The sequence below is a fragment of the Pangasianodon hypophthalmus genome, chromosome 28 (assembly GCF_027358585.1).
Source record: "Pangasianodon hypophthalmus isolate fPanHyp1 chromosome 28, fPanHyp1.pri, whole genome shotgun sequence".
Classification (NCBI taxonomy): Eukaryota; Metazoa; Chordata; class Actinopteri; order Siluriformes; family Pangasiidae; genus Pangasianodon; species Pangasianodon hypophthalmus.
The window spans coordinates 3,685,247-3,708,212 of NC_069737.1; the positions used below are offsets into that span (position 1 = coordinate 3,685,247).

General features: G+C 38.3%; 1 protein-coding gene across 12 annotated transcripts in view; it reads right to left on the minus strand.

The window, feature by feature from the left end:
- LOC113545763 (adhesion G protein-coupled receptor L3) overlaps positions 1-22,966 on the minus strand; it is a 289,900-nt gene that overhangs the window by 186,696 nt on the left and 80,238 nt on the right. For all 12 annotated transcript variants that reach the window (XM_026945335.3, XM_053230930.1, XM_026945333.3 and 9 more), the window contains one exon: positions 14,422-14,595. In XM_026945335.3, coding sequence (XP_026801136.1) covers positions 14,422-14,476 — 55 coding nt within the window. In that variant the 5' untranslated portion in view covers positions 14,477-14,595. The remainder of the gene's footprint in view (positions 1-14,421; positions 14,596-22,966) is intronic.

The window sequence follows — 22,966 nt, forward strand, 5'->3', positions numbered from 1 at the left end:
TGGCTATGGATTAAATTTATCCGATATTAGGCGTTAATGTAGACATTTAATTTATACTAGCTAAGAACGCTTTACAGTCCCTGCAGCTCAGCTGGTGGGACTAAAGTCTATTTAGATAATCGGCTTTAAAACCTGTAAACGTTACAGAAAGCGCTCGGATTTCTCCTTTGCTTGTTTTTCATCACTTCAGATTCATTTTGCTAAATTTGGCTAAAACTGATGAATGATCTCGAGTGACCCAGATGTGTATCAGCAATTACTGGGGAGCCAGAAGCATAGATTAAAGATTTCCCGTAGTGCCTGATGTGTTGCTAATATGTTATACTATGTGATTTTTAAAAATAGCATGAGATTAATGGTAAAGGAGAACAACATGAAGCAGCTAAAAAAAAAAAATCTGCAGGATTTCCAGGTGCTGTAGTTGGAAAATGCTTTAATCACCTCCAACATATCTTTTATGAATAAGGTTCCAGAGTACACATCTTAATCACATATACTCTACACATATATTTGGATTCATGAATATTTGATTTCTAGACTTTGTATTGTGAAACTATTAAAAATGAATCAACATTTAAATGTTTTTTAATAAAGTATTGTATTGAAAAAAGAAATGAATTCAATAAAATTTAGTTGTTTTTTTTTCTTCTTATACATCGGTTTACTTGGAAACACCTACGTGACAACAGAGAGGCTGGATATCAGGTACTATATCTAAGAATGTGCATAAAATATATAAATGCATTTCTGTTAAAATGATCAGCCTTAAGATGCAAAGTCTCTTCTTTGATCAGTTCATAACTTTTACATACATTTATTAATATATAGCCTAATTTATTAATTTTTTTATTTAAGTGGGCAATAAACAAGAATAAGAATGTGTAAATAAACATACACCCTGTCTAATTAATACACATTTTGTGCATGACTGCTTGTGTAGATCCAGGTGATTTTGACACAACATTCATTATTCATCATTCAATGACAAAAAAATAAAGAAAAAAGAAAAAAGAGAGAGGCTGGTATGGGAATGGCAGCTTATAGCTGTTACAATGTAAGTCAATTGTTTTGCAGATGTTGTACACCATGAAAGATAACAATAAATGGATAAAAAGTATTATATGTTCTGGTTCTTGAAAAATAATCAACTTTTGGGCGGTAACAGTATCTCTGCTTAGCATGTTATTAATATATACAGTATATTAGCACGTTTTTATGCCAATAAAGTCCATATCACCCCACCACACATGACATCCTAAAGTGTTTTATTCCTTATTCCTTATATATATTGAATGAAAAACTCTTTTTTTTTTTTTTTTTTAAATCACACTGTCTTGGTAACCACTGATCTCTAACCATGATTTCACCAAAACTAACCAGTTTCATTGCCTCGACCTTTGTTTTTTTCCCAAGACTAAGATGAATCTTGATGAGTCCAGCTTGTTGCAGTATGATGGAATAAATTAAAATATATTTAAATCTATTCCTGTGCTGCTGTCTTGGACATTTATAAATGTTTCTAAAAATCAAATACTTGTCCGTATACTCAGACATACAGTTGTTCACCAACCATTCCCTGACTTCCTACAGATTTGTAAAATAACAATTTATCTCAGTACACAGCATTTTCTTTTCATCAGATCAAGGCTTTAGCTGCCGAGCAAAGCAAAGCGTTCACCCTGTGTATGTCTAAGAAAAGAAAACAGACAGAACATTTTCAGTTGCAGCTCAGGCTTCATATTTTGCAGCACTAATAGACTTGGGCTCCAAGTTACGATTATGTGGCTCTAGACAACAGAGGAATGCGCAGGGGTGTCAATACTTTTGCTGTCATCACAAAATTCAAATCTACGGATATGCAATTTGGAAACACCCCAAATCCTGTTTAATAACAAATGATATTTGCATACTGGAACCTGATTGGCTCTTATATTTTGTGATGCAAGCGGTTTGGGCCTTAAGTCATGATAAAAGGAGAATGAGCAGGGGGTGCCAATACATCCAGTTTATCCAATTTATGGATAATGTAAATTGGAAATGGCTCTGCTCCTTCGACTGGGACGCTGTCTAATAACAGAAAATATTTGCATAGTGAAATGTCATTGGCTCTTATATTTTGTGGTGCAAAGAGTTTGGGCCTCAAGTATGTGCAGGGGTGCAAGTACTTTTACTCTCATCATGAAATTCACATCTCTGGATATGCAAATTGAAAACAACCCAACTTCTACGGGTATGCTATTTAATAATAGAAGCTATCTGTAGATTGGAAGCTGATTGGCTCTTATATTTTATGATGTAGAAAACCCTTTCAATACAAACCCAGATTTCAAATGACTTCAAATCTTTCAAATCTTTGAAAACATCTCCATTACTATTTGAAGTGTCCCATCAGTTTTGAGGCAAATTCCTAATGCTGATCAACGTGAGCGCGAAGTTTTCTCCCCACTAGGTGACATTTTTGCCTCCACAGTTACGCCTTAACCGGAGCATCTATAAATATTGTGTGTGACACTCCAGTGGCTGAAAAAAATCAATCCAGTTTTTTTCCTGAGTCAACCGTTATTAACTTTCCATTCTTCCGTTGTGTGTGTTCTGCTTTTTTTTCCGACAGTTAGCCCTTTATTCCCATTACCTGCAGTCTGATTACATATCGACTTGCACGGCTTATCGTCACGATATTGGTGCACACACTGAGACAGCACGTTATATTCAGTAAATGGATTCCGAAGTGCAAGTCATTATAAAAGAAACTGTTCTGTGTTTGCGTCTTTGCTTAGAGATGGACAATATTACATACTGAGCAGTGTGTGTGGGCTGGTTTTCATGATGAAGGACCGACGGTGGCTCTCTCATTCTCTCTGCTCTCTTAGATTGTCTCCAGTATAAACAGCATGCAAGCTTGTTGACCCTGCAGTCGATACAGTGCCTCATTACCCATTAGTAGTCATGTATAAATGTTTCGAAACCGAACAAAAAAGTCACAATGATCTATCCATCCCTTTGGAAGACCTTCAGTTTTCATGCTATATTCTTTTAGGAGAAGAGGAATGACAGGGATTTGGCAGTGAGACACACAATAATCTTCGAAAAGCTATGTTTTTTTTATACAGGCGAGTTGAGGGGTGTATTGATTTCAACTGTATGAGAAAAATGAAGAATAAAAGGAGGCAGCGCCGAGCAAGATGTATCGGGGGAATTAGAGTGGAAAGAGAATTGAATTAGAATACTAATAAAAAAAATTATGAATGTTTGACAGTGTAGTTGAGGGCGGGATTATTATATAGAGAACTCTATATTTCTGTGTATATAAAGTGTGTACGTGTGTGTTGAAGGCAATGAGGATGATCGTGTCAAGCTGACAGCAGTGCAAGGCTCCTCAGGGCAACGCACATACACAGAGCACTGGTAGATATGAAAAGCAGCACTATTGTGTCATGTTGGAACAAAAGCATTCGTTCAGTGCCATCTGTGCTTTATTCTGTATCCCAACTCTACAAAATAATGTATATCTGCAACATCCAGCACACAAAAAGCTTGAAATGTGTTGAATTGCAGCTCGGGCTGCAGGCATCTGCAGTGCCAGTCAGTTTGTTTACCAGATGTCAGTTCGTGGAAAAGAGAGCAGTTTTGGAGAAGTGGAGTTACTGATGTGTTTTCTCTTAAGGCATACGAGCTCCATCTTCATTGATTTACTGCTACCTATGACCAATTTCCTCTGCCTACAATATACTGATTCCAGTCGTAACTTTTATAAAAGTGCTCTGATCACTTCCCAACAACTTTCATTCCATATAAATGAAACCGCAGAAAAATAATCATTCATTCGTTCATTCAACAACCAAGCTATCCTGGTCAAGGAAAGTGCTGGATCCAGAGCCGGTACACTGGGTGTGAGGTGGGAATACACTCTGGATGGAACACCACTCTGTTGCAGCCCAGTAGAACCCAGTAAAAAAAATAATAAATCAGAACCCTAAATGGGTTCTTTGGCTTGTTCCTCTGGGAGAACCCTTATGTAGAACCAGAATGTTTTTCTATTAGAAAAGGAGTAGAAACCTTTACGAAGCAAAGCAGTCAACTTTCTGAAGATCCCTTGAGAATCCTCTTTAGGGAAGAATTTAGGTTTATGAAGTATAGATGGTTGAATTGATGGACGGATGGATGGATGGATGGATGGATGAAATGATGGATGGAGGGGTTGATGGATGGTTGAATTGATGGACGGATGGATGGATTGAGGTGTAGATGGATGGATGAAAGAATGGATGGAGGAGTAAATGGATGGCTGGCTGGCTGGCTGGCTAGATGGATGGATGGATGAATAGAGGGGTTGATGGCTGGATGGAGGGGTTGAGGGCTAGATGCAGAGATGGAGGGGTACAGGGATGGATGGGTAGATGGATAGGTGAATGGAAGCACAGATGGATGAATGTATGAGCGGAAGCAGGGGTAGATGGATGGACGAATGGATGGGTGGAAGGATGGAGTGATAAATGAATAAATATGGAGTCAAACATAGATAAACTATTCCCAAATGGAGCTAAGTAATAGAAAGAGTGTGTTTAAATGGAAAATTATGGCAGGAGTTTAACATACTGGTTACTTTGATATCATATTCATTCATTCATTCATTCATTCATTTTCCTTCTGTTTTTCCCTTTAGGGGTTGTGATGGCAACAGGCTGAGAAGGTCAGCTCCGCATCTATGGGTAGTGACCGTAAAGAATAAGGTTGTGGAAATGAGGTTCCTCCACAGGGTTACTAGGCTTACTTTCCGTAATAGAGTGCGGAGCTCAACAATCTGGGAGAGTCTCAGAAATAATGGCCCCTGGTCAGCTTCCCCTAGAGCTGTATTAGGCCCAGCTGGAGAGATTGTATCTAGCTGGATATAACAATTGTTTTCCTTTAATAATCACCCATAAATCAAGAATGAATTATTAGACTGGTCTAATAATAATACATTTGTATTAAACAGATTTAATTATTAAATTTACTTGGTGCTATCAGTCTTTATTATCAATATATTATAACTCTAATTAAATCAAAGTCTGTGTCCTAAAAGTGATATTAAATATAAATGTTTCTGACAGGCACTTATTACAGCTGCATATTTTTCTGTGGCTAAATCTGTAATGATGCAAAAAAAAATGTGGTAAACCATAAATAAATAAATAAATAAATAGCACATTTTCGATATAGTCCTTTTAGAAATCGCTTGTCTAAGATCCCTGTGAAAGGCTTCCATACGCTGGACATTTTCACTGTTGATCTCCCACACGAACCGTTTGAACTGTTTAACTATCTACTTGTTTAAAGTTAGCTAAGTCGAACCTACATTAACAGCTTTTATTTCAAATCAAATCAAAAATCTCCACTTACCAGGACACAAAGCGAGAGAATAAACACTATGAATGGGAGATAAATGAAGGGGGCGGGGCTTCCAGGGGAGTCAGTTCATATTGGAGAGTTCAAAACACCCACAAAGTATCATCAGCAAACACAAATTTAAGATTAATGTTCATCATAATATCATGATATCACCTTGTTGTGATTTTTTAATTAACATTAATGAATGATGATCAACCGAGCTTGTGAAAAACTAGTAGGTTGAATTTTTACCTGGACTACTTTGTTTCTCTTGAAGAAAAGATATTCGCTTTTTGCTAATTTATGTTTCCTCTGAAATAATAAAAATGTTTTAGCATAACATTCTGTAACGTCACTAAAGCAGCATTTGCAAAGCAGCATTTGCTAATATCTTTAACCATAGGCTTACTTCCTAGACTATCTGATATTAAAAGGCACTGATGTGAAGTTGCTTTGAGACAATTAGTAAAAATAAGGACAGGAAAATGCAAATTTACAACAATTTACGCAACTATATCTAAGGTTAATGTTGGTGTTAGGGGCAGGGTTAATATTCGTACCTTTTCTAATGACTTATTGGTATGAAATTGAACTAAATCCAACCGCACTTCTGTCCTTGGTTCAAATTCGTCCAATCTAAATTTCCGATGAGTCCAGATCTGACAGCAGGTTATGTGGGTGGAGTTTCCTTAAAGCATCACCGCACAAAGATTGTTGATAAACGGTAGAGCAAGCATCACTTCGAATTCTGTTTGGGAAATCAGGCCCTGCTTTGATTCGATCAGATCCCCGGGAAGCTATGAATGCCTGAACACATCGTTCAACTGAAATTTACACAAGTTCACCAAACAATAAGCTTTTGCAGTGCTGCATAAATAATGAAAAACAGGTACAATCTGTTCATGAAAAAGAAAGGTATGCCAATGACAAGCATGAAACACGCAGCTCTGGGATTTAAAGCAGTGTTAAAATGGAGCTTGACAAGGAGCCGTGAACTTTCAGAGCCCACTGTGAATTTAAGTGAGGCACCAAGGCACATACTGTGGGTTGTGAAATATTAAACCCAAAAGGGCAGAACACATAACCTGAATTCAGATCACTCTGCTCCAGACTGCCCCAAGAACCATAGTTCAGCCTGTCGCAATTCCCTGAAACCTTTAAAGGGCACGTGGGCTGTGTGATCCATAAATAACCACGAGTCTTATCTTCGTTGACGATGTGACTGCCAATGGATGGATTCGGAAAAGCGTCTAGAGAATCTTCTTAGAACCAAGCAAATATGTCAAAACTTCACTGGTTCAGAATTTCACCTTGAGCTGTGATATGGTTTCAAGGCTAAAAAGTCAATCATCTCAGCTGGAGAGGGGAAAAAAAAAAGGAATAAAAATCAACCAACTGCAATGGAGTTGCCTACATGAAGTGAACATGATCATATTATTCATGGTTTCACTATGTATAAATAGTGCAATCGTTCCTACAAGGTTCATCTAATATATATGTAAATATGCTGAAATAAAATCTGCTATGTTGCACTTTAGCTTTATAGTAATTGGTTTATTTTGAATCTTGCACCATGCCCTTCGTTCATTCCTGCACCGTCGTTCACATGTTTTAAAAAAAAAAACACATCAGAGTATATTTTCTAATTTAGCCCAATGCACCTGGAAAGGCAGCAAGTGAGTATGATATTAGAAACAAGCTGAAATATTGATAAGACAGAACACTGAACACGGGAGAGAGAGAGACAGTCATCAGCAGACGCAGCATCGTAAACACAAACAACCATTCCGTTTTACACTTCGCCGCCAAGATCGATGCTTAATTTAGCAATCTCGCCATAGAGTGACGATTTCCTGAGAAAATGACACCACGAGACGTGTCGGCGTTAATAAACTGGATACCAAACCACCCCGAGGAATTTGTGTGTATGCGTGACTGAGGAAAAGTTTTTTTCTCTTGTGACTGAAATTCAAAATTGTCCCATCAGTCAGTGTGTAAATAAAACATGCCAGGGTGTGCTGTTATAGGAAAATAATCAATGATGCAGCGCTGTTATGTGGCCCAGTATGAACCATCGCAGAGTTGTTTACAACAGCCAATATGCCAATGCTAACCATTTTTTACTGAGTAAACAACAGCGCATCCTACTTTTTATCCATTTATAGTTACATTTATTGCTGTGGAACATCCGTGAGTATAAACAGCCAAATAAAATTGTAGCTTGTCAAAGAGCTGTGCGATATGATATTGTAATGATGATAGATTTAGGTCATGATTATGTCACTATTCTGCAATATCGTCAGTATCGTCAGTATTTTTAAAAAATAATTACAAAATAAATGGAAATGAAAGGTAGCAGCTGATCTGATGTCATTGACTTAATCTTTAAAAAGTACCGATTTTTTTTGTTACAGTTTAATTTTTGTTGGCATTAAATAAAAGTATCAACAATCTCAGTTTAACAAATCTTAATTTTTACAGTTTGCCATCAGAATATTAGCTAAATTATATATGGTGATGCATATCATGTATTATACAAATGCCTTTAAGTATTATAATATGGAATGTCCCAGCCCTAGCTTGTCGTGTTACCAAGACAACGAGTCTTTGTAAACGAGTCTGTCCTGATGTTCCTGTACAGACGTTACAGCTTTACGTCGGATTTTTACTTACAACTTACTGTGAATGCTGTAATTACAGAAACAACCACACGAATACAAACCTGTGATTTGCCGCACAGCCGTAACTACTGTCCGAGCCGCTGTACTAGAAAATGATGCTGTGTTCGAGGCATTGTAATTCCCTGCCTACAACTGGTAAAAACCACCGAAAACACCCCTTCAACTTGAAATTTCAACTTGTCTTGGGTACTTGGGGTGCCAGTTCCTTCCCTGTTTACAGAGGCTGCATCCCTAATACCCTACTATACAGTAGGTGAAAAGCAATACGTCAAAGGAGTAGTATGTCTGAATTCTCAATATTCATAAAACAGTTGGCGAGAAATACCCAGATTGTCTACTGCTTCCACCGAGATTCTGCAGTATGGAAGCAATGGACACTGCGCTATCCCATAAGGCAACAGGACTGGCGCGGAAGAGCTGCCAGAATCAAAATTGGCGGAAGGCAGCACACTGGCTCTCTTTAATTGCTCAGTGCTTTATGTATTTAAGGTAAAGGTTAGGTATCCGTGTTACTTGTAGTTAAACTGTACATATTTTACAACACCTGAGTAAACTGATAACTTTTCGAAGGATTAAACAAGAAAAAAAACAGTTGCTCTAATCTGGCGGGCTCTTTAAGTTTTTGCAGTTACTATGACACCATAGGTCACATGACAATGCCAACATGGTGGATGTAGTATGTCTGGATTGTATTCATACTACACACATATACTGATCAGTATGTACTGTACAAACAGCCGAGCAGTAGGTAGTGCAATGCAGTACGTACTGTCACAGTACGCGATTTCGGACACAGCCAGACTGAGGTCAAATCAACATGGCCGCTCACACTGTGAACAGCATAAAGTCCCAATTATCTACTTTTCAATGAGTTTATAGCAGTATTGACTTTAGATCAGTTAATATACAGACACTGTGTTTATATAAATCTATAACATTGACCATACTCATTGCTGTTTTGAGAATCATCAACATTAGAGTTATCACTAGCGTTAGCCTGCGAGCTTGTTGCTAAAGCTACTCGTTATTGTCCGCTGTTGTTGCTGTGCCGCAGGTTCAGTCCAGAATGTTGCATGAATGTTTGAAGTTATATAGAGGAACTACAGAGGAACAGTACCAATAGGCACTCAGGCCTGTAACTGTAAAAGTGCGCTAATCGTAGCTTTATAAGAGCTTTACATGCTTTCATGGAGGCACCCGTGTTTTTTTTCTTTTCCACTTCGCACATCAAATGTCCCAAGGTGGGAAATGACATTATTACAACTTGCAAATTACCACTTACTGTACAAGGCGCTATGAATGCAGTATTAATCCACACCTCTCCAAGGAGCGATCAGAATCGAGAAATGAACAGTGCTTTAGTGTAAACATGAAACAAGGAAACAAAAAATTCTCCTCTGATATGACCCAGCTGATGAAAAATTACAACTAAACACACAATACATAATGCCCTTTCTTCCTCCACCATAACCACACCGTTCAGAAATATTTCCCACGGTACCACTATATGGAGTAAAACATCAATACAGGTCAAAACACCCTTCCAAAAAGCAGCGCAAGTCCTCTTATTGTTCCGGCGCTAAAAGTTCCCATGCGGTTTGCCTGCCACATAGTGCACAAGTCAATGCTGACCATATTACAAATCTATCCGACAAAAGCAATGGATAGTTTCCGGAGTATTACCTTTCTTTTCTCAGACGTCTAAAACATCAGATACAACTGGGGTCAATTCTGTATTCACACATTTCATTGACAGAAATCCACCCACACGTTTTCTGACTCATGCTTCCCTCTGCTGAATTGAGCATCTTGCAGTGAAGGCAGTTTTATTACACTGAAGAGATGATCCATCCTGCCTCTATCCCCTAGCCGAGAGCCATACCTCCTGTTCTCACTGTTCTTCAGTGTGCCAGCGTTTCTCTCTCCTTTCCTATGTACAATATGAAGCCACATAGACTGAAAAACTACATTAGATAAAATGTGTGTGTTCTGGTGTACTTTAACCAAAAAGATTTATTTATTTATTTTTTTTTTTTTACAGCCTGAACTCACATTCTAGCATGGAGCACTCATAATACCACGGCTGTTTCCTGTTTTTAATCCTCTCATTTTTTCCTCTCTTTCATTTTTTTTTCAAATAATGCTGAGACAGCAGAATACAGAATCCGCCCCCTGAATGAGCACCAGTGATCCAAACGATCAAACATTTTTACAGCCACACTACTCTTCATATGAAAAGAATCGTATTTTTATCTGCCATCCCATATTAACCATATTAAATTATTAAAGCCTTTCCGGCATCATCTGAATTCCGGTGTGTTTTATTATGCAGTATTTTTTTTATTAAACGAAGAATAACAAGCACGCACAAAGACAAAACTTGAAATTTCTCTAATTAATAACACGACGAAGAGGCATTAGTGAAATTAATTAGACGAGTTTAGAGAACACTCAGAGGCCCGTGCGGTATTAACGACTGTCCCTGAAATAGGAAATTAATTAACAGTGTCAGGCAGGCTGAAATATACTGATTGACAGAAAACTATTCTTATACTTTTCTCCCTGTGAAGTCTGAAGAGACGCTGATGAAGAGACAACCACTAAAAATATGTAACATGATTGTATATGAAATGACAAAGGTGCAGCGGTCAAAACGAGAGGCATAAGAACTGTAGCTAAGCAAAGCAACTGATAAGCCATCGTGTCTGTCTTCTGAGAAAAGTTGCACTCAAACACACCGCAAAGTCAACAAATAGTCCACACACACACACACACACACACACACGTTCTGAACACTGCAGGAAAAAAAGAACATTACTCTCCATACCAGAAGGGGGCAGTGGTCTGTATTATGAGAAAATGGAAAACTGGAAATAATGTCCAGACAAAGCCTGTCCCAAATCACACACTAGTGTACTAAACAGTAGCTACGGAGCTACTCGTGTCACTATCTCTACTATTTTGACCTAGTAATTAGAGAGAGAGCATGTGGCTTAGAAAGAAAGAAAGAAAGAAAGAAAAAGAAAAGAAAAGAAAACAGACAGAGAAGAAGAGAGAGACAGATAAAGAAAGGAAGGATGGAAGGAAGGGAGGAAGGGAGACAGATGCAGAGAGATACGAGATAGATATAAGAAAGAAAGAAAGAAAGAAAGAAAGAGGGATAGTAAAAGACAGATGAAGGAAGGAAGGAAGGAAGGGAGCCAGAGGAAGGGAGATAAGAGACAGATATAGGATGTAAAGAAAGAAAGAGTCGAATAGTAAAAGACAGATAAAGGATGAAAGGAGAGAAAGAGGGAAAAAGAAGGAAGGAAGGAAGGAAGGAAGGAAAGAAGACAGATGGGAGGAGAGTGGGATAATAAGAGACAGACACAAGAAAGAAAAAGAAAGAAAGAAAGAAAGAAAGAGAAATGAAGTAAGGAGGACAGAGAGGAGGGGAGACAGGGATAATAAGATAATAACAGATAAAGAGGGAAAAAAGCAGACTTAATGGAGACAGAGCGAAAAACTAGAAAGCAATTAAGAGAGGAAGAGAGAGATGAAAAAAAGTGTGAAAACGAAAGAAAAATACAGAGAAAGCAATTAAGACAAGAAGCATGAGTAAAGGAGAGTGAGTGCAGGGGAATGAGTAGGAGTGAGAAAGCAGAGCAAGAAAGAAGAAAATGATTGAGATGGAGGAAAGAAGGATGGGGAGAAAGGAAGCAGGAGTGAGAAAGAGAGTGCTTGGTTATTTCCGTGCTGAAAATGGTTCTCGAGAGTTCTTTGGATGGTTAAAGGTTCTAGCTGGCTAAAAGCGACGTTCTTGGAACCTTCTGTAACGGGGAAACACTTCAATATGGAACCGTTAAAGGTTCTCCCTGACGGACAGGGAACCCTCTCTGATGTACCACTCTTTTCACATACATAGAACCTTTGAGGTCAAGGGTCAAGCCAAAGAGGACTGAAGGGTTCTAATAATTTTAGGTTATAAGGAATACAAGCTAACGGATGTAACTGAAATGCAATAAAATGTAGACGGAACTCCTCTCACTTGTACGTAGACGATCCTCTGTTAGAACAGGTTCCATGTTTAAGGTTCTCCTTTAGAAACATACATTCGGTAAGCATCCAGGGAACACCTGAGGGAGCTTTGGTTTTGGTTTTGGTTTTGGTTTCAGGATGGCAGGAGACGGCTTCAGACAGGAACAGAGACTTTTAGAGGAGGTTGTGAAATTCCTTTTTATCTTCTCTAGCACTGATTGGCTCAGATGAACAGCCAATCAGAGAACACTCTCACTTCTCAGAAAAGCTGCAGGTAATTGGCTTCAGATGCTTGAATTTTTAATTTAATTAAAGACGTCTTCTTGTCAATGATATTCCAGCTTGCACTCACACCTAAAATCCAGTAACAGACACGTCCCTTCCTTCCATCATTCGCTCTGTCTCTCTGTCTTTTTTTCTTTCGTTCCCCTGAGTGGCTAAATCCATTCATAGCCCAGCGTGTGTCAGACTCACATTATGAAAAATGTGTGTCACTTTGGAGAGTCGGCGTCTTCTTCCGCCAGCCTGTGGGGCCTTATCTCATACCGTCACTCTACATCTCATTCTCCCTCTCGTCCCCTTTCTCTCTCAATCATATATACATATATATATATATATATATATATATATATATATATATATATATATATATACACTACACAAGCTGATGATAAAGGTGTTGCCAGATGATTATGCCAGAAGGGAATGGTTTGAAGAGGCACAGAGAGACTGTTTTTCTTCTACTTATTGCTACACACTATATTTCCCTTGCGTCCTTTTAATAGTCTTCCACATGCACAATATCTACCTCCACCGCAGTAATCAGGCTCTTCCAGGAATAGGTGTGGGTATTGTGATTTAGGGCGGTTCCCTGGTGGAACTGGCAGGGTCTGGATGCTTGGACAACAACATACACACCCGATCCTCCACCGCATTATGGAGTCTGGGCAATGTCGCTCATACGGACAGTGACAATGAGGACTTAGCGGGATTTAACCTCGGGCACAGCAGCCAGATTCAACACCATGATCCCTGAACCCACAAGGGCGTTCCACAATTTTGGTACATTTGGATGGTTTGAAAGTTTGTGCAGTCCAGGAAACAGATCTCTGGTCCATTTCATTGCATTTGAACTCGGGTGTGTACCGAACCATGAGGAATTCTCGATTCTGATTGGTCACAAGGTGTTAATTAAGTATGGAATTAACACTTGATGGATTGTGCGGTTATACGAAAATAATCCACGCCAAAATGGCTAAAAATAACAATGTGCTGTTCATTGATAAATGCTGGCAAACTGTTGTGGTACAGAAGAAACAAAACACTCCGGGAAACATTTTCTTTTTTATTATTGTGCTGTTACAAGAAAATAATCAACATCCTGGTACTTTGTGTTGGGTGGCATCTCATCATTCTGTCAATGATTACTTTCCTCTAGCTACATGCCCTGCTGTTGACTATTTTTTCTGTTGATTACAAGATCTTAGCATTCTGGTAGGAGAGTAAGAGTGAAGGAGGTCAATAATGTACTGTGGATCAAGAGCAGAAAGAGCTTTATATACATAAATAAGAAATTTAAAATCAATTCTGAACTGAACAGGAAGCCAGGGAAGAGATGCCAAAGCAGGGGAAATATGATCCACCTTTTTGGTCCCTGTTAAAAATCTAGCTGCTGCATTTTGCACAAGCTGCAAGTGAGACAAGGCAGTTTGAGGAAGGCCAACATACAGAGAATTACAGTAGTCTGACCGTGCTGTAATAAGAGCATGAATCACAGTTTCCAGGTCTTTTGTAGAGAGAAACTGTTTTAATATACATTCCAAGAACATTTTCTTAGGTGCACAATGTACCACAACAGGACTACTGCTGACCGGATATTATTTTGATAAGAGACCATTCTCAGCACAGCAGTGACTCTGATACAGTAGTGTACTATATGTGGAAAAAGTGCATTAGGCATACAGCATTGAAGAAGAAAAGTTCTCTAGTCTCTAACTGTACACCAATAAGCTATTGAGAAGAAGACGCAACAAATGATATTAACAATTTTGTACACATGTCGCATGGAGATACACTTAAAATGCATCCACCCTGTTCCTTTCTTTATTACTGCCTTCACAATATCAAAATTACCATCTTTAAGAACAGCATTCAGTCTACCAACGCTTCTCTTACTCCCAAAGTGGAGCTTAATCTAAATTCAAATTAATTTATCACTCTCTGGTGCTGGCGGAATTCATTAGCCAAGCTTCAGGGACATTTTCCTGTTTAGCCATCTACTTTAGCACTCAGTTGTAAGACATCTCATAATCCTGTTTTATGAATGATTCAAAAGTTTGCAGGGCAGATTACTCACCCAGGGCCGCAGGACCCAGCAGGCTGGCCAATAGGAGCATCCGAAGCGCCCACATGGCCCCACCCCTTTTCGCTGCTTTCTATCGGTTGGCCAATACAGGTGTGAGATCCAGCTGGTGGAGGCAAACTGGACTGAGCTCAGGTTGGGGAAAGTTGTGGACTACTACGACGTCACCTAAACACACACAAACACAAAAAAGGGCTTTGTTAGCAGAGAAATATCCAATGTTTCCCAACATCTCAGTTCCCCGTGCACTGAACAGTTCATGCGCTATACACACCAGGTTCGGCTTATAAACAGCAGGATAATTAGCTAATCTGAGTCAGGTGTGTTACAGTAGGGAAAACAAGTGTGTGGTGCAGGAGGGCCTCCAAGAGCTGGCGAACGCTGAGCTGTTTCAAAAGTGCAACATCCCTGAACAAAAGGTGTTTTTCCAGCAGTAACCTGGGTGGTTTTTAAAAGCCAGTGTTGATGCTTTGTACTGAATTAGCTTTATTTAATCACAAAACAGGACACATCAGGTTCCTGAGAAGGAAGGCTTACTTGGGCAAGCGTTATTGTAGAAAATAAAATAATTACACACAATGAATGATTTTTTTTTCTCAAGCATTTCTGACTCAGGATATCCCAAAAGTGTCCATACATAGGGCATTATGTTTTCCAGCACCGTGTCGGTTGTGACTTTGTGAGTGGATGTTCGTGGACGTTCACTTCTCGGTTGGTCCGCAACACTTCCAGTCTTTTTGAATTTGCTAAGAAGTTGGCAAGAGTGTCGTGTCTGATGTGCTTGCCATGTTTTCTGTTAAAGTCCATTGCAACCTTGTGACAGCTTCCCGAATTTCCCCTATGTATGGAGACTTTTGGGACACCCTGTATTTTCTTGGCAACAACATATTATTTTGTGGCCACAACTTATTTAAAAAAAATTAATCACCATGTTGGCTCAGAGTATTTTTACTATTGTGTGTCCCCATATGCTGAAGCTGAAAGTATCACTCACTGCATGTGTTGTTACTTTCATATATATATATATATATATATATATATATATATATAGAGAGAGAGAGAGAGAGAGAGAGAGAGAGAGAGCGAGCAAGAGAGAGAGGTCAAGAGCTTCAGTAAATGTTCGCATCAAACATCAGAATGGGGAATGTGAACTCAGCGACTCGTTGGTGCCAGACAATTTGGTATGAGTGTTTTAGAAACTGATGATCGCCTGCGATTTTCACACAAAACACTTTACAGTTCCGAGGGCGGAAATGCCTTGTTGATAAGAGAAGTCAGAGAAGAATAGCCAGATTGGTTTGAGTTGACAAGAAAGCTTCGGTAACTCAAATAAGCACTCTTTACATCCATGGTGAGCAGAAAAGCATCTCAGAACGCACAACACATCCAAGCTTGAGGTGGATGAGCTACAACAGGAGAAGACCACATCCGGTTCCATTCCTGTCAGCCAAAGATAAGAAACTAAGGCTTCAGCGGGCACAGATTCACAGAAACTGGACAGTTGAAGGTTGGAAAAACATCTCCTGGTCTTTTCCAATCTTTAACTGTTCCATTAAAGTGGCCGGTGAGTGTATTGGCACTGGCTCATATTCATGAAGGGTGCCAATAATTTTGAAAAGAGGAGAAAGAAAATGTACTAGTTGTTAAAGTTTGAGAAACTATTGTGTGTCCCCATAGGATTAATTCAAAGCATCACTCATAGCATTTATTGTTCATTTTATATATTTATTTTGGTTCATTTTAATGGAGGGTGCCAATCATTTTTAATAGAGGGTGCCGATTTTCACGACAATCATTTTTTCATAGTGTACGCTGTTGTCTAGCTTGCCACGCTGATGGTTTTCCATAAGAGATCGCACCACACTACGGTTATGTGTTGATGAGATTCCACGTGAGCGTCTACAAACATCTTTCCAAGAAAAGTTTTTTTTTTCCCCAAGAATCTTTTGTGCGAAACCCGCATCTCGTGGAAGACTATAATTTCTGAAATAAGAGCGTGAACGCAACACCCCATGAATTTAATCACATTCGACAAATGATCAGAATATTGTTGACGGGAAAGTGTTGATTAGGACTCGTAGCGGCGATGCGTGACAAACATCTCATTACATCATTACAGAAACCTGGTTTGTAGCAGCAGGCGCGCGGCTCGCATGTGAAAAACATTGATCGGCTGTGAAAAGTGTTTCGTTCGTGCTGGAAAGTATGGAAATGGAAATAGTCTTGCCATGGTTTCCATCGTCTGTGGAGAAGTGTGTATCAGTGGTGAAAGAAAGTGTCACTTTGGAAAGAGGCGTGTGGGGGGGGGTGGGGGGTTAGGGGCTAGGGGTGAGCACTTTCCTACAAACTTCCTTCCTCCCTCTCGAAATTCCATTATTTTTACCTCTCGCATGAAATCCCATCATCCCACTGCTATGTACTCCACCCTGGAATACATTAAATGCCTTTATATTGAAAGATTTCTGATGTGCTGATGTGAATTTGTTGCTTTGTGCTGTATTTCCTTTGCGAAGTCGATTGTCTCCCTTGATGATGTCACAGGGAGACATTGTTATTGTTAGCACAGCTGGTGTTTAACAGGTGAAAAAAAATTCAACAATCTCAAATAGTCAGGTTTCGCTGTTATCTCTTAAAAAGAAACGTGTTCAATGTCGTAATAATGAGAACTCCAATGCAGACGTTGGTGCAAACGTTGGACTCAATCTTCCAGAATGCAATGCGGCTTTACAGTACAAAGACTCGGCTCGGCTAGTTAGCGTGAGAGTTGAAGATCTGGAAGCTGTTCTGTTTGAACGGAGTGTACAGATGAGGAGGTGAGAGAGCTGGACAGACTAAAGTACTAAAGCACCGCCGCATTGGTTGCTTCATTGGTTGGTAGACATAAAGAGAGGGCTAAATCCCACTGGCGCCCCTAACGGCATTGTGGGTAATGTAGGAAGTCGTAGTTGAAAATTGACCAAGATGTCGATGAAAGTCACCTCATAAAAAAAAGTCAACTCAGAATTTCCACTGAATGAATCACCACTGAAGATAAAAGGCGTTCCAGGCGGCTTTTTCAGAAATAAGGATCTCCAGAATGATACGAAATACAACAATCATTGTATTCCTTTAATCTATACAATGTATAGCACAGCAGCGTCCCAGATCAAAACAAACCCAGATGCGAGGACTGTTCTGTTAAGGCTGTTAGGAAGGCCAGGACGATCAGAGAGCACAGAGTCCCTCTGGGAGATCCAGAGCAGCGAGTGCCACTGCTGAATCCCTGACGTCAGTGTATGTGTATGTGTGTGTGTGTGTGTGTGTGTGTGTGTGTGTTAGGCTTTTTTGTTCCTCGGTTCTGATTCCCTGGCGTCAGCACATACACTGGGCTTTTTTTTTTGCAGTCTACACCAAAACTGTCACAGGGTTGTCAGGCAGCAGGGGGAGGAAGCAAGTGGCCAACTCAGAACAATCTCAGAATTAAAAAAAAAAAAAAAAAATCAAGTCTACGTGTACAAAAATCTATAAGTGTATCTATGTTCTTTAAATAATAATTAAATAAATAAATACAGAATTTAGGGTTGAGCATCTTGTAAAACAGAGTTCCTCTTGTTTCTGTCACTTCAGCTAAAATCCAAGAGAGCATTATTTTACTTAATGTACCTTTAATGTTTTTCGTATATTTTATAGTTTGATTTTTATAATAATAATAATAATAATAATAATAATAATACACATTGTATTATGTATATAATGCAATAATAATATAATACTATATGTAATATATATAATACAATTATAATACACATTATTATTTATTTACCACTTTTTTTTATTCGTATATATTTTATTTAATTGCAAATTTTACACCCGCTTTATAAAATGCCATAAATGGCACGCGATCAATAAAATACAAGATATTAGACATATTAAATAGTACACAAATATAAGAGAAATAAACCAAAATATAATAATTAATATAAGTCTAATGTATTGTTGTTTTTTTTATAATACCAGGAATAAAGATAAAATATATATGTAGAGCTAAACAGAACAATACTCACTCCCATGTTGTGCTGTGAATGACTGTGAGGGAGAGATTTGTCTGTAATTCGATCACTTCCTCCTCTTTCCTGTGGTTTCATACTAACTTTTCATCGCTCTTCTCACGTTCCCTGAAGCATATCACAGCTCCAGCACAAGCAAACGGAAGCAGAATGAGCCAGGTATCAGTACGAAACCTCATTAAGCCCTAATGAGCTTTGGATGTGTTTTCATTTGACACACGGATACAGGGGGAAAAAATCAAATCATATCAATACAGGGCCAGGATTTTTTGAAAGGACTTCGCCTTGAAGTACGTCTAAAGAGACAAAGACGAAGCACATAAGACAGACAGCATCACTGGCGTTCATTAACACATACACAGACAGATCGTCATGCCAACAATTACACACAAACATCCCTAGAGAGAGAGAGACGTGGGATTGGTGTGTTTGATAAGTTTGCCCAGAGTTGGCAGTAAATGGCGTTTTGCAGCAGACAGCTTCATTACCCACTCACACGTTGGTGCAAACTTTCTAATCAGTGTTTGCTGGCACTGATTCCACACTGAGAGTGACGCCCACTCCCTGTGCTTCAATTAATTGCACTTTTTAAGCTTGATCTGCTTAAACTAGAACGGCAGCTTATGAGGAGAGAGCAGGAATGGGGCATTTAGTGGGAAAAGAGTGACAGATACGGGTGATTAGTAAAACAAAGCCACTAAATATAAAAAGGAAAGGAAACAAAAGACATGAGAAATTATAGTTAAACTATCAGAGGAATCGGTCAAAAATAATACAAGTTAATGACACAACTACTGTTCCTGTACTGTACAAATAACAATGAGGCATGAAAGATCATGCACCGTTTTACCTGCAATTTAATTTCCCTTTTCTACTCTAACCGCAAATTTGTGCCAGGGAGAAAAGAAAAAAAAAAGTTGAATTATTATCGCAAAATTGTGCCTTATCTCATATTTCAGAATTTTGATAACAAGTCAGGATTTTTGAAATGAGTCCAGAATTTAAGATAATGAGTCAAAGTTTGAGATAATAAGTCAGAAGTATGAGATAATATATCAAAACTTTGAGAAAATAAGTCACAAGTTCTGAGGTAATAAGTCATAATTATGAGATAAGTCAGAATTCAGAGATAATGAGTAATGGGAATTATGAGATAAGGCAGAATTCTGATATTATATCAATTTTGTGATTTTTTAATAAGTCAGAAGTTTAAGATAAGTCAGAATTCTGAGATAATACATCAGAGTTTTAAGATATGTCAGAATTTTGAGATAACAAGTCACATTTGAGATAGAATTTTGTGATAATGAGTCAGAAATTTTAGATAATTCAGAATTCTGAGACAGTAAGTCACAAAACTGAGATACTAGGACAGAACTGTTAGGTCGTAAGTCACAATAACAAGTGAAGATGTTGAGATAATAAGTAAGAATTTTGAGATAAGTCAGAATTGAGATAATGAGTCAAAGTTTTGAGAGAATTGACTCACAATTCACAAAATTAATATAGTTCAGAACTTTGAGATAAGTCAAAATTCTGAGATAACAGTTTAAAGTTTTGAGATATTTCTGAATTATGAGATAGAATTTCAAAAATGAGATAAGTCAGAATTTTGACATACTGAAAAATATATAATGCCATTTTTCTTCTTCTTCTTCAGAAATGGGCTTCAATAGTAAATGGCTTTATAAATGTTCAGTGGTGTGATTTGTTTTTGAAATGAGGTAGAATGTAGCAGCAAGATAAAAGCAAGGTCACACTAAAATTCCCAGCCATTTCCATTCAGATGTATTCAGGGACACATTCTCACTCTGTAGGAAATTTGCAATACACCTGGGAATTGCTAAAGCCGGGTTTCCACTGTACTTCAGGCATGAATCATAGTGTTTGTTTCATTCAGTGCGACCAAAGAAAGTTCTGGCTATGACACTTGCCTAAAAGCTTAATGGCACGGTCTTAAAAAAGGTGAAATAGTGCACTTTTGATTCAAATAAAAGGAAAATACCACAGAAATAATAGAATAGTGCAAATTTCCTAAGCTTTCGGAAGTCACATTGAATTCTAAGTGTGTCAGAAAGCGTAATCGGACGTCATGTAGCGTGAACAGTGATGCGACCCTGCTGTCGCCTATTTTGCGTGGAAAGCAATTTGCAATAGTACCATCTGTTAAAGCCGATCTGTGACTTTTCCATCAGCAGCGTGGTGTTGTTACTCAGTAACCATATTCATGTGCTTTATGTAGGCTACTCTGATTTAAGGCTAGAATTCTATCACTGAGAAAAGGCTTTTGAAAACCACATTTCCCCAACCGCCATTTTTTCGTGCCTCCTTTTCTGTGAAGCTTGAGCAGACAACACTGCACATATGATTAGACCCAAATAGTGGCTTTGTTATCACCATTTTGTTAGCTTGAGGTGACTAGTGATGTAATTAACATTTATCTTAGGGTTCGAGTCCCCGAGTATGAGCACCTACCCACAGCTCTCTATAATGAGTCACTCTTCACTAAGAACTATTGCATCTACTGTAGGACGGCCATCTCTTAGCAACTAGCAGCACAGTCATGTGACTGTCACTTGTATTAACTCATTGCATCAACTGTGCCATGCTGTTTTCTTCAACGTTGCATCCTTGATCAATATAAATACCCCAAATATCTTGAAAATTTGGCAAAAATCTTGCAAATTGGCAACAATTCACATGCCTTCAATGGTTAAGATGAGGGGCGGGGTTAGTGTTCATAGCTTTTCTCAATTCATTCAGATATAATCCAATTAAATTTACATTACAATTTTGTCATCTTCTTGTTTCACGTATCTTACAAAATCTCACATCTTTTTTTTAAGATTAAAAACATACTTTGCTACACATGGCCCTGTTTAGTCTGCTACATTTATCATCCTTAATAATAAATCCTTACTTCTCATTTTCTTCACTGCAAATTCTTTGATTTATTGGATTCTCTGTAGCCTGTCACACTCACACATGTCCGTCAGGTCATGGCTTACGTGATTCAGTCATTTCACCAATCAAACATTGACACATTAAGGTCAGGACTGAAAGAGATGAATTAATGGAGGAAAGCAGTGACTCAACAGAATTGTGACATCGCTAGCTACATACTGAAAATTTAAAAAAAAAAATACTATCTCTACAAACCGTCCAAAATTAGGAATAAAAACACGTCACTGAGTTTTAGTGGCGTCTATGATAACGCTAACCACAAAGAAATAGAATGCTTACATTTTATATACATACTTATACATACTATACGCGCATATCTACATATATTTTTAGTATTATTGCGTGAATTACATTAATACGTGATTTGATAATTTGCTTATCACTACATATTCTGAATTGAGTCTACTTTTCCTTCATATTTTTTCCTTCATATTTCAGCTCAGCATCAGTTGTAAATAGAAATATGTCAGTATAACATCATTATCCAGATCCCAGTCTTCTATATGATTATCACATTAAAACCACTGTTCCAGAGAATGACATCACGTCCTGTTTCACGTATCCACATGAGTGAGTTCCAATAACACAGGAAAGCTATTGGTACAAGAAATATTCCGACCGTCTCCACAGGAAAACAGAGTTTAAGGTAATTATCAGCACTCAGACGAGTCTCCGTTTTATGCTATAAATGGATCAGATGATCACAGCACAGGAAACAGACGTATTCTCACCTGTAATGGTCTCAGTGGTGTTTTAAATTGCTACTGCACCCATTTTGGCACTGTAGGCCACGTGTCGTATATGCAGAAGAATACTTTATCATGTGACGAGCCCTACATAGGAATGTTCTATGTAGAAATTTTCAAATTTCTGTACATTTGCATCATAATCATGACCTTGATGATGGCCTTGAAATTTGTAATCTGATTGTAGGGAGTGTGCATGAGGGCAAAACTGGGTTACAACCTCTGCTGTGTTGTATTAAGCTGCTATCTGTTGATCAGTATGTGCATGTGTGTGTGTGTGTGTGTGTGTGTGTACGTATGTATGGTGCAGCTGGGAAACAGCCAGAGATGACATTAACATCAGTATAATGTTAGTTATGTGCACACACAAACACACACACACACACACACACACACACAATAGCATTCACAAATATATGCATATCCTGTAACATTGTCACTTTTATCTGATGAAGCACAAATTCACTAATACAAACTGACTGAATAAACAAAATCTCTTCCCTCTATCTTTTTCTTTTCCTCTCATCATGTCAACCTCTTTTCTTTTACATTAAAAGTCCCTTAACAAACATTATTTGCTGCACTAATTAACATTAGCAAATGTTAAACTAAGCATTAATAACCCATAATAATCTTAACAAAGTAAGTTATCACGTGTATTAATTGACATTTATGTAAATGTTAACTAAATACACTTACACTGACTAATGGTATTTCAATTCATGACTAAAAATAAGCCCACATAAATTAACAAAAATGAAATGCCAGCAGGAGCGGTGCAGC